This window comes from Amblyraja radiata, chromosome 16 (assembly GCF_010909765.2).
Source record: "Amblyraja radiata isolate CabotCenter1 chromosome 16, sAmbRad1.1.pri, whole genome shotgun sequence".
NCBI lineage: Eukaryota > Metazoa > Chordata > Chondrichthyes > Rajiformes > Rajidae > Amblyraja > Amblyraja radiata.
Window position 1 is genome coordinate 2,812,806 of NC_045971.1, and position 12,053 is coordinate 2,824,858.

General features: G+C 45.5%; 1 protein-coding gene across 3 annotated transcripts in view; it reads left to right on the forward strand.

The window, feature by feature from the left end:
* pip4k2b (phosphatidylinositol-5-phosphate 4-kinase type 2 beta) overlaps window positions 1–12,053 on the forward strand; it is a 98,230-nt gene that overhangs the window by 17,657 nt on the left and 68,520 nt on the right. For 2 of the 3 annotated variants that reach the window (XM_033034883.1, XM_033034884.1), the window contains exons 2-3: window positions 9,270–9,367; window positions 11,047–11,143. In XM_033034883.1, the coding sequence (XP_032890774.1) occupies window positions 9,270–9,367; window positions 11,047–11,143 (195 nt within the window). Of the gene's footprint in view, window positions 1–4,987; window positions 4,993–9,269; window positions 9,368–11,046; window positions 11,144–12,053 lie in introns of those variants that run through there. The other variant, XM_033034885.1, reaches the window with a different exon arrangement.

The following is a 12,053-nucleotide window of genomic DNA, read 5'->3' on the forward strand; positions in this document are numbered from 1 at the left end:
GATAGCGGAGTCAAGGGATATGGGGAGAAGGCAGGAACGGGGTACTGATTGGGGATGATCAGCCATGATCACAGTGAATGGCGGTGCTGGCAATGCACCTATTGTCTATTATTTGGATGGTCACAAACCTCATTATGAAGTTTCCATAACTGAGATGCACCTTCTCCGACAACACGCTAAGTTTCGGCAGCAGGTACGTTAAGATTAGATTTCACTCTTATGTAGTTTATATCTTTATTGATCCACAAGCACCAAGTTTAGTGTGACGTATTTTGTTTAACATAATGTTACTCACTGTACGCAGGGTTCTCAGCAGGCAACCAGGCAGATAGGACTCTGAACTGTGTACGCAAGTCAGCGGAGTGCAGCCTGAGATGTTAACAGAGGTCATGTAAGAAAGATTTCCCAGACCTGGCAACGTCGCTTTGACAGGATGACATCAGAGGATTGAGATGTGAGGAAAGACTGCAGGAACTAGGGCTTTTCAGGCTCAAAATGAGGTAAACAAGAGCGAACCTTATAGCATGCATAAGACAGAAAGCCGTGTGGAACGGCTAAGTACAGAACATTCAATTGTAAGGCTGAGGCGAGGTACCAAAATAAGAGGCAAAATTCTTCCCGGTAAAGGAAGAGAGTATGTAGAGTTATACATCATGGAAGCAGGCCCTTCAGCCCAACTGTGTAGGAACAAACTGCAGATGCTGGTTTAAATCGAAGTTAGACACAAAATGCTGGAGTAACTCAGCGGAACAAGCAGCATCTCTGGAGAGAAGGAATGGGTGACGTTTCGGGTCGAGACTGAAGAAGAGTCTCGGCACAGCATTTTGTGTCGATCTTCGGTCCAACCTGTCCATGAGGCCCCGATTAAACTGCTCACATTTGGCCCATATCCCACTAAACCAGTCCATGTACCTGTTTAGTGGGGTGTTTAAAATCTTTTAAATGTTGTTATTGGCCCTGTCTCAACTACTCCTCTGACAGCTCATTCCATATACCCACCTCCTTCTGTGTGAAAGGTTGCCCCTCAGGCTCGTATTAAACCTTTCCACTCTCACCTTAAACCCATGTCCAGACTCGTACATTCTCCTTATCAATACCCTGTACGGAAAAGAAGGAACTGCAGATGTTGGAACACCGAAAATTGCTGGAGTAACTCAGCAGATCAGTCGGCATCTGTGGAAGGAATGACTAGGCGATGTGTTGGGTCAGGTAGCTGAAATGAAGCTGGATATAGGATGAAAGGGAGGAAATTGTGTACCTGCTTTTGAGAGTTGATTGAAAGATACTGCATGTTAACAGGCCCCCCCTCCATTCACCGAGTCTCAGCCGACCATTGATCACCCGTTCATACAAGTTCTATGTCATCCCATTTTCACATCCACTCCCAACACATTGCGGCAATTTACTGAGGCCAATTAATCTACAAACCCAGACGTCTTTGGGATGTGGGAGGAAACCATAGGACCTAGAGGAAACCCACTTAGTCACAAGGGGAACGTACACAATCCACACAGACAGCACCCGAAGTCAGGATCGAAAATGGGTCTCTGGAGCTGCGAGGCAGCGGTTCTACCAGCTGAGGAAACAAAAATAACAGGACTTTAGACAGCCATTTATCAGGGACTAATGATTTGCATCAATGCTGTTCACCTGGATGTACCTGGCAATGCGCTCTGCCAACCTTCACCTGTGTCTGCCTCACTGACATAAATATTCTTGAATCCAAGAACGTGGTCAAAACAGTGGTCGGACCTCAAACAGCAAATGCTGAAAATATTTTACTCTTTGGAAAATATATTCATTTACCTTCTCCTAGCTTTCCTGCAGTCTTATGTTTCCCATTTGTTGCCAGGCTTATTGATCCTGCACGCTGTGCGCTGGAGCGGAGCTGAGAGACAATTCTCCGGTGTAAAAACTCCAGCTTCACCTCTGAAACCCCCAGCAGTCTGGTGGTGGAGTGTGTGTCGAAAAATATGGTGTCAACTATCAGCAAGTTATTTTGGGACATCTGCATGAAAATCCCGGACCGTTTAAACAGCGGGGGCCAAAATTACCATATTTATGAGTAAAATCCGGGCCTATTTGTAGTCGCACAGCATGCAAACAGGCCCTTCTGCTCAACTCACCCACACCGACCAACATGCCCCATCCACACTAGGCCCCATCCACACCAACCAACATGCCCCATCCACACTAGGCCCACCTGCCTGAGTTTGGCCCATATCCCTCTAAACGTGTCCTATTATAGAGTCACAGAGTCTCACAGCGAGGACAAACCCCGTACAGACCACACCCACAGGTCTTGATCGAACCCGGGTCTCTGGCTGTATTAGGCAGCAACTCTACCGCTGCGCCTCCGTGCCACCACTGAGTTCTCCCAAATGTAATTTTTTTAAAAGGCGTACATCCTGGCTGTAGAAATCTCTTTTGTTTCATATCTAATTCTATTCTTTTTAGATGTAGTGTTGTACAAACACTTTGCCTCTCAGACCTTCTTGCAAGTTTGGTTAATAACAATTGAATCATTCTGTCAGTGAGTTTCACAGCAGTTGTGATAATCATTAAAGTCTGACTCATTCATTCTCATGAAGAAATAACAATCATTCATCCTCTCGGGACAAGTGGAAGGAGTGCCTGAACAGGTAGAGTGCTGGAGCCTGGTGTTTGCTGCGGGGCTTTTACACAATGCTTTGCTGGATTAAATGACCATTGCAAGACTAGACATAACCATTTTGGGCGTGGCAAAGCAAAAGAAATGGGTTTAGTTAGCAATTTGTGCAATAAGAAAAGCATACAACTCATTTGTTCCTTTGTGTAGGAAAGAACTGTTTTAAATCGAAGATTTAAATACAAAATATTTAAGCACAAAATACAGCCAGCATCTCTGGAGAGAAGGAATGGGTGGCGTTTCGAGTCGAGTCCCTTCTTCAGACTTCTTCTTCCTCGTGTCCGGCCATCTTCTATGTCACGTCTTTCCGGTCGGTCAGTGACGGTTGGCGGTCGGTGGTTGCAGAATTGGCTACTTCAGTCAGTCACTGTGGTACAGTTCCTGTCGTCAGCATTGCCCGGGATGCACCACCTGGAGGCTTCTGCTTGCATCCCTTCTTCAGACTGATCAATCTGAAGAAGGGTCTCAACCCTAAACGTCACCCATTCCTTATCATTTGTTCCTTTTTACTTGGAGTAAGGTTTACTGGATTAATGGACAGGTTGCCTTGCCAGGAGAGTATAGCTTATTATTGCCACGTGTACCGAAATACAGTGAAAAGCTTTTTGTCGTAGTAATGCATTTGTGTCGCTATCAAATCAGCTATTTTTTTCTAATGTAAAGGCTGTGGCTTGGGTTTAAGGCACAAACTAACAAATGAGAGGCTAAATGCTATTTCCTCCCATTGGTTGGTTTTCTGTCATTCCTGATCCTGAATGCTGTGCGTCAGCAGCTCATGACTGCATGTCCTTCCTGCAAGCTGTTTGCACATTGAGACGTCTGGCCAGAAGTGACTAAGGGTCCATGCATGAAATATCTGGACAAAAAAGGCAAACAGTTACAGTGATCAAACTGTTGGCAGTGTGAGCTACCTGGTGCTGGAACGAGAGAGCTATCTGCCACTTGATCCTTAGTCCATGTAGTTCTGCTATAACCCTGCTAGATAAATTGGGCGGCATGGTGGTGCAGCGGTAGAGTTGCTGCCTCACAGCGCCAGAGACCCGGGTTCGATCCTGACTACGGATACTGTCTGTACGGAGTTTGTAGGCTCGCCCCGTGACCTGCGTGGGTTTTCTCCAGGATCCCCGGTTTCCTCCCACACATCAAAGACACACAGGTTTGTAGGTTAATTGGCTTGGTGTAATTGTAAATTGTCCTAGTGTGTGTGCAGGATCGTGTTAGTGATATATGCAGAGATTATATGGAGGAATATGGATCACTGCAAACAGAGTGGAGTGGAGTATCATGACATTCTGTGTTCGACATAGACATTGTGGGCAGAATAGCCTGTTCCTGTTCTTTGTTCTAATTCCCAGCCACTTTCACAACATCTTGCATCTTCTTCTTCTTTCGTGTCCATCTTCCATGTTTCAAATGTTGACACGGCTGTCATCGTCCGTCCTGAAAAGGACGCAAGCTTCCGGCGACAATCAGTGGGAAGCCATCACTTGTCGCAATAGATGATGGTGGTAGCAGAATTAGCTCAGGATACCTCCAGTTCCCAGCCCAGCGACGTGGACGCTTCTGCTATGGGGCCAATATCTTGCGTAATAATTTAGAATATAAACTTTTGAATTTAAATTTGGAAATTCAGATTATTGCCTGTATTGCTAACTGGCTGAAGAAGGGTTCCGCCCCAAAACGTCACATATTCTTTATTTCCAGAGATGCTGCCTGACCCGCTGAGTTACTCCAGCATTTTTTGTCAATCTTTTTGCTAATTGAGGAACTTGTTGAAAGAACAGATGGGTCTGTGACTTGATGATTATGCCTCCGGTCCTGGCTCCAGGTGTATGAACTTTAATTAGTTGATTTGATAAAGATATTCCCGTGTGATGGAGCATGGAAAGAGCAGCAGCCAGATCGGTCTTGCAGAGAGCTGGCACAAAGTCATTGAGCTGAATTGCCGCCTCCTCTTAAGCAACTCTTCTGTGATTCTGAATGTAATGTGAAATGGCTTTTAGTTTAGAGATACAGCACGGAAACAGGCCCTTCGGCCCACCGGGTCCGCGCCAACAAGCGATCGCCGCACACTAACACTATCCTGCACACACTAGAGACAATCTAGAACAAGGGGTCACAGTTTAATGGGGCTTTTTCACGGGGCGAGTTGACGCAAGATGTCACCAGAGTGAAGTGGTCGTGGTCCAGCACGAGTCTCGCACGATATAACGGGGGTAGATAAAGAGTTCCCACGGTACTCGGCATTTCTGTTATTTGTGCGAGTGACTTGTCCGTCTCCCGAGCTTTCCCGTTAAATCTTGAATGAACATCGTGAACTACACGTGACACAAATGATGTAACTTTTTTTTTCACACACTATAAATATCCTCCCTTGGTTGAATTGGCTCATTTGGAGACATGTTTTACTGTGTATGTGGGAGACACAGATGGACTGAGCACAGTACCTCGGTCTTACTGTGTGTGGGAGAGGGGGAGAAAGAGACGTACACTCACAGAGGCAGAGTCTCTCAGCCTGTGTAAGAGGGAGGGAGAGAGAGAGAGAGAGGCACACACAAGGTGGATGTGAAATCTCACCTGCCTGTTTCAGTGACAGACACCCGCCGCCAGTAAATGAAGACACCCCCATCTGTCTCCCCCTCCTCTCCCTCGACTATAATCTTTAAAAGGGACTTTAAAAGGGACTTTACTGAAAGGTTACGCATTTATCGACCACAGGCAGCATATCAGAAGGGTCTCGATATCTCTGGAGAAAAAGAATAGGTGGCGATTCGAATCGGAACCCTTCTTCAGACATCCTAATCGGAATTGAGTCTGAAGATGTGTCTCGTCCCGAAACATCAGCTATTTTTCTCCAGAGATGCTGCTTGACTCGCTGAGTTACTCCAGCGTTTTGTGTCTGTCTTCGGTTTAAACCAGCATGTGCAGTTCACTCCTTACACGGGTCTCTGGAGAACATTGATTGGTAGCGTTCCGGACCCTGCTTCGGAAAGGCATCGATCGCTAGTCGGCGAGGACTCCGAGCTGTATCTCTCAAAGAAGTACATGTGAAAAATTTCTCACGGACCATAAAAATGCGTAACCTTTCAGTAAAGTCCCTTTTAAAGTCCCTTTTAAAGATTATAGTTATTTTCTTGAATCTCATTAACATAACTCATGAATAAGTTGGTGTCCATATGCGGATGCAAATCTTTATTTTTATTTATTTTTTAAATTCAATCCCACAGAAGACAATTTTTACTCACCTTCTGTCCCCTCTGTCCAGCTTCCGGGTTCACCGTTCGCAGGAGTTCCCACGGTACCCGCAAGAGTTATTACGGATATCGCACTGGCCACTACGTTCATATAATGTTGCAATGCTCAACCACAAGTGTACAAGTCACTCTTGGAGAAATTCAAACTTTCTTGAATTTTCTCCCGAGTGACCAAGATACACGATTACCTGCCGTTAGCGCTACAGTGGTCCACGGTGGTCCACGAATGCCGTACTGTTATCGCACAAGGTTCCCACGATGTTAAACTCTGGTTAACTCTTGCGTCAAGTCGCCCCGTGAAAAGGTCGCTTAAGGATAAGGGGGAAATCTTTTAGGACTGAGATGAGAAAAACATTTTTCACACAGAGAGTGGTGAATCTGTGGAATTCTCTGCCACAGAAGGTAGTTGAGGCCAGTTCATTGGCTATATTTAAGAGTTAGATGTGGCCCTTGTGGCTAAAGGGATCAGGGGGTATGGAGAGAAGGCAGGTACGGGATACTTATTTGGATGATCAGCCATGATCATATTGAATGGCAGTGCAGGCTCGAAGGGCCGAATGGCCTACTCCTGCACCTACTTTCTATGTTTCGATGTTTAATCTACATTTATACCAAGCCAAATACCCTAGAAACCTGTACTTTTTTGGAGTGTGGGAGGAAAGCGGAGATCCTGGAGAATACCCACGGGGAGAACGTACAAACTCCGAAACAGACAGCATCCCAGTAGTCCTGATCGAACCTGGGTCTCTGGCGCTCTAAGGCAGCAACTCTACCGCTGCGCCACTGTGCCACATGTACCGAGGTACAAGTGAAAAGCTTGTTGCGATGGGGGGTCTCTGATGATGCTGGCTACCTTTTTTGAGGTAGCACTCCAGTAGATCCTTTCTATTGCGGGGAGGACAGTACCCGTGATGGACTGGGCAGTGTCCACCAGCTTTTGCAATCTTCATTGTTCCTGAGCGTTTGAGTTGGCGAACCAGGCCCTGGTGCATCCAGTAACTTTGCTCTTTACTCTACGCCTGTGGGAGTTCAAGAGAGTATTCGTTGACATACTGAATCTCCACAAAACTTCTGCGGAAGTTGAGGCGTTGATGGGCTTTCTTAGGGATTGTTAAAGGGCCTGTCCCACTGTACGAGGTAAATCTCCCGAGTTTTCCCCTGATTTGAACTCGGAGAATGTCCCGTAGCGGCTCGTACGAGTAACGGTAGGTACTCGGGAAATCCGGTAAACTCGTGACGTTTTTTCAACACCGTGAAAAATGTCCATGAGTAAGAAAATACTCATGATGAAAAAAAATTGTTACTTTTTACCCGTACGAGCCGCTACGGGACATCCACGAACTCCTACGTACCCGCTACGGACATTCTCTGAGTGCGAATCGGGGGAGAACTCGGGAGAACCCTTGAATTACCTCGACCAGTGGGACAGGCCCTTTAGTTGTTCAACCGCAGGCTGATGTGTTATTTGAACACACTTACAACCTGAATTTTCTGTTTTCGGGCCTAGTGCTCTGTCTCTCAATGGTTTGCTTTGAGAAACATTGCTTCAGGCTCTTGATTTCTTTCGAGAATTGTAATGCAAAGTGAATCGTACATTTAGACGGAACGAAAATCAAAATGTATTTCTATGCATCCTGAAATCTATCCTAGCCAGAGATGCTGGATCCAGCCAAGTCCCATACTTCTTTGATCAAAAACAAAGCCACTTGACCTTTTTTGTTTTGCCCGTGGCAATTCAAGATGAATGCATCCTGGCGGATTTACCAACATTTAAAGGATTAAGTTTCATTGAAGTTCAAAGATTGTCAATTTTATTTCAATAAGGAGCCCATTTCGCCCAATACACCCGCTCTCCAAGAGTGTTACACATTCCAACAATGTGTGCAGGCTTTACTGAGTTAGAGCCATACAGCGTGGAAACAGGCCCTTCGGCCCAACTAGTGAATAGTCTTGCTCCCATCGTTCCCTTACCATCTAGTGAATAGTCTTGCTCCCATCGTTCCCTGTGCTCCAGTGTGCACGAACGTCCATCATCGGTACATGATTTTCATATTCAGGCAGGAGACACAAGGGATGTTTCACTTAAAAGTATTTTGAGTTTGGTTACACACAACATTCAGACTGCTCGATCTTGATACATTGCTACTGAAATAACACTGAATTTGACACGTGGGCGCAGTGGTAGATTCCCGACTAATCCCGGGTTTAATCCTGACTAAGGACGCTGTCTGCATGGAATTTGTACATTTTTCCTGTGACCGTGTGGGTTTTCTCCAGGTGCTCAGGTTTTCCCCCACACTCCAATGAAGTACAGGTTTGCAGATGAATTGGATTAGTAAATTCAAGATTCAAGAGAATTTATTGTCATGTGTCCCAGATAGGACAATGAAATTCTTGCTTTGCTTCAGCACAACAGAATATAGTAGGGGCATGAATACAGAACAGATCAGTGTGTCCATATACCATTATATAAATATATACCCACATGAATAAATAAACAGATAAGGTGCAAATAAAATGGCCTATTAATGTTCAGAGTTTTGTTTCATTTGCGTTTAATAGCCTGATGGCTGTGGGGAAGTAGCTATTTCTGAACCTGGACGTTGCAGTCTTCAGGCTCCTGTACCTTCTACCTGAAGGTAGCGGAGAGATGAGTGTGTGGCCAGGATGGTGTGGGTCCTTGATGATGCTGCCAGCCTTTTTGAGGCAGCGACTGCGATAGATCTCCTCGATGGTAGGGAGGTCAGAGCCGATGATGGACTGGGCAGTGTTTACTACTTTTTCTAGTCTTTTCCGTTCCTGGGCGCTCAAGTTGCCGAACCAAGCCACGATGCAACCGGTCAGCATTCAAATATGTAAATTGTCCCTAGTGTGTGTAGGATAGTGTTAGTGTAGGGGTGATTGCTGGTCGGCGTGGACCCGGAGGGCCAAAGGGCCTGTTTCTGCGCTGTATCTCTAAACTAACATTTAAAAAAAAATGCATTAGAAAGAACTGCAGATGCTGGAAAAATCAAAGGTAGACAAAAATGCTGGAGAAACTCAGCGGGTGAGGCAGCATCTATGGAGCGAAGGAATAGGTGACGTTTCGGGTCGAGACCCGAAACGTCACCTATTCCTTCGCTCCATAGACGCTGCCTCACCCGCTGAGTTTCTCCAGCATTTTTGTCTACCTAAAAGAAAAATGTCGTTTCTCCTACCTTACTTATATTGCTTTGCGTCCTACAACCTTCATTCTTTTTTTAAATTCCAGCGGCGTTCCAGCCAGCCCAGTCCACCGAATTTAAACAGTGGAACTAACACGTCTTGCCATGAAAGTGAATTTACAGTATTAACTGTTTCCTTTGCAGATCAATGAACTGAGTCATGTTCAGATTCCTGTTATGTTGATGCCAGATGACTTCAAAGCCTTCAGCAAGATAAAAGTGGACAATCACCTTTTTAACAAGTAGGTGAACGGTGATTTTCATAGTTTAATCGTGTAGATAAAAATGGGAGATACCCACAGATTTAATGATTTGAACCGGCTGTACTGGGACTATTAAACCTTCATATATAAAGTAGACCCAGAATAATCCCTTTGAACTTTATTTCATTGAGCTCCGAAAGATCTGCAAAGCGTAAGGTTTTATAATATATCAAATTAACTGAAATGAACTGGCGATTTTTTTTCTTTTAGCTCACGATCTGTGGCATTTGGATTTGGTTTGTATTGTTTAAATTTAAATTAATTTTCAATGTCCTTGAGTGGTATGGTCAGCATTATCCCTACGTTCCTTATCCATTATCGTGTTCCCACGGCAGAGTATAGAGACTGTGGGAGGAAAGGGCAGAGTCAAAACACTTGGTTGAAATGAGGCTGGAAAAAATTCGTGAGCTGATCCTGTCCAAGGGCGGCACGGTGGCGCAGCAGTAGAGACAGCGCCAGAGACCCGGGTTCCATCCTGACCAAGGATCCTGTAGACCACTCCTGCGAAATGCAATGGGCTGACGTGTAGTACGCAACGGAACGGAACATGGGCCTTTTTTTCATCCATAACCTGACCCGACCCGACCCGACTCGCAGTGTAATCAACGTTGCGGGGGAACAGTTTGTGTTAATATGAGGAGAAGATTTCAATCTGAAAATGAGGAGAAGATTTTTACCAAATAACATTTATTTTTACGAGGATGTTTCCGTAACCGCACTAGTATCCTATGGGATCTTTGGTGCGGAGACGGAAGCCGGTTACGGAAATGGGGCCTTAAATTACCCATGAATCTGCCCATGACCGTACTACATGTTTTTCGTCGAGTGATCTATCTTGCTCGCTATAGGATCTTCGATCCTGACTACGGGTGCTGTCTGTACGGAGTTTGTACGTTCTCTCTGTGACTGCCTGGGTTTTCCCCGGGTGCTCCGGTTTCCTCCCACATTCCAAAGGCACGCATGTCTATAGGTTAACAGGCTTCGGTAAAAATTGTAAATTGTCCCTCGTGTACAGGATAGTGCTAGTGTACGGGGTGATCGCTGGTCGTCGCGGACTCGGTGGACTGAAGGGCCTGTCTCCACGCTGTATTTCTAAACTAAACTAAACTATTCAAAAGGAACTACAAGAACTGGAGTGACTGAGTTGCTGTGAATAATTCATCCCAGATACAGCAAAAAAATTTGAATTAACTAAAGGGCCTGTCCTACTAGGCGTTTTTTTTTTTTAGACGACTGCCGGCCACTACGACAATGGGATTCACCGAAGTCAGCACTGCCGACAATCTACGGCAGCACCTACGTCGGGAGACGACAAGCTACGACAAGCCTACAGTCGCCGAAAAGTTTTGAACATTTCAAAATCCAGTGGCGACCAGAAAAACGCTACGACTCTTTGGGCAACTGAGGAGACGACTCACGACCGTACAGGCGACACCCCGGCAACCGTGTGGCGACAGCCTAGTCGCCGGCAGTCGCCTAAAACAACGCCTAAGTGGGACAGACCCTTTAGTTTCTCTAGTTTGCTATTTTACTCAAGGGAGAATGATTTCTGGAGGGAGAGCTGCCTTAAGCATATTGGACACTTGTGTTTTGTCAAAAAAAAAGTGGTTTTAAAAAAACACACAGTTTGAAGCAACCGTTGATTATCTTTTTTGTAGGGAGAATCTCCCAAGTCGTTTCAAATTTAAGGAGTATTGTCCGATGGTTTTTAGGAATCTGCGGGAGAGATTTTGCATTGACGATCAGGATTACCAGGTTAGTTTATTTTCACTATCTTCAGATGTAAAGGCACGTGATTTCTTTATAATTCAGCAATGTATCCTCTTCATTTTAAAATTGGATTCCAGGACTTGTTCAGGTTCTGAAATTTAAGACTGAAAGGAGCCGATTTGTGTGAAGCCTAGGCCACACATCCCTGTTTGTGATTTGCATTCGGGTGGCCAACAAAAGCACCTTCCATCAGAGTTCTGAAGTCCTTCCACAAGCTAGCGTTCGGTCACGATTCTCCAACCTGCCTCACCGCGTACATTTGACTTTTTCTGGAGTGAAGGAATGGGCGACGTTTCGGGTCGAGACCCTTCTTCAGGCTGAATCAGTCTGAAGAAGGGTCTCGACCCGAAACGTCGCCCATTCCTTCTTTCCAGAGATGCTGCCTCACCCGCTGAGTTACTCCAGCATTTTGCGTCTACCTTCGATTTAAACCAGCATCTGCAGTTCTTTCTTACACATTTGACTTTTTCTCTGGAACTATTATGCTACAATGCTGAGAACTATATTCTACACCCTGGAAAGATGTATCTGAAGAAGGATCCCGACCTGAAACATCACCCATCCATTTTGTCTAGAGATGCTGCCTGACCCACTGAGTTACTCCAAATTTTGTGTCAGTTTTGGTTCTGGACTCCCCCAACATCGGGAACATGTTGGAGACACAAAGAAGTTCATATGCAGGAATGAGTGAAATACAAAGTCCTGGAGGAACTCAGCAGGTTAGCTAGCATCTCTGGAGGACATGGATAGGTGACGTTTCAGGTCGGGACCCTTCTTCAGATTGCATTTTGTTGCCTCTGTTGTTCTGATATACGGCAACATTGCGGGCTGGATTTTTTATTGCGTATTCATTGATTGAAAGATTCAGCGTGGAACCAGGCCCTTCAGCCCACCG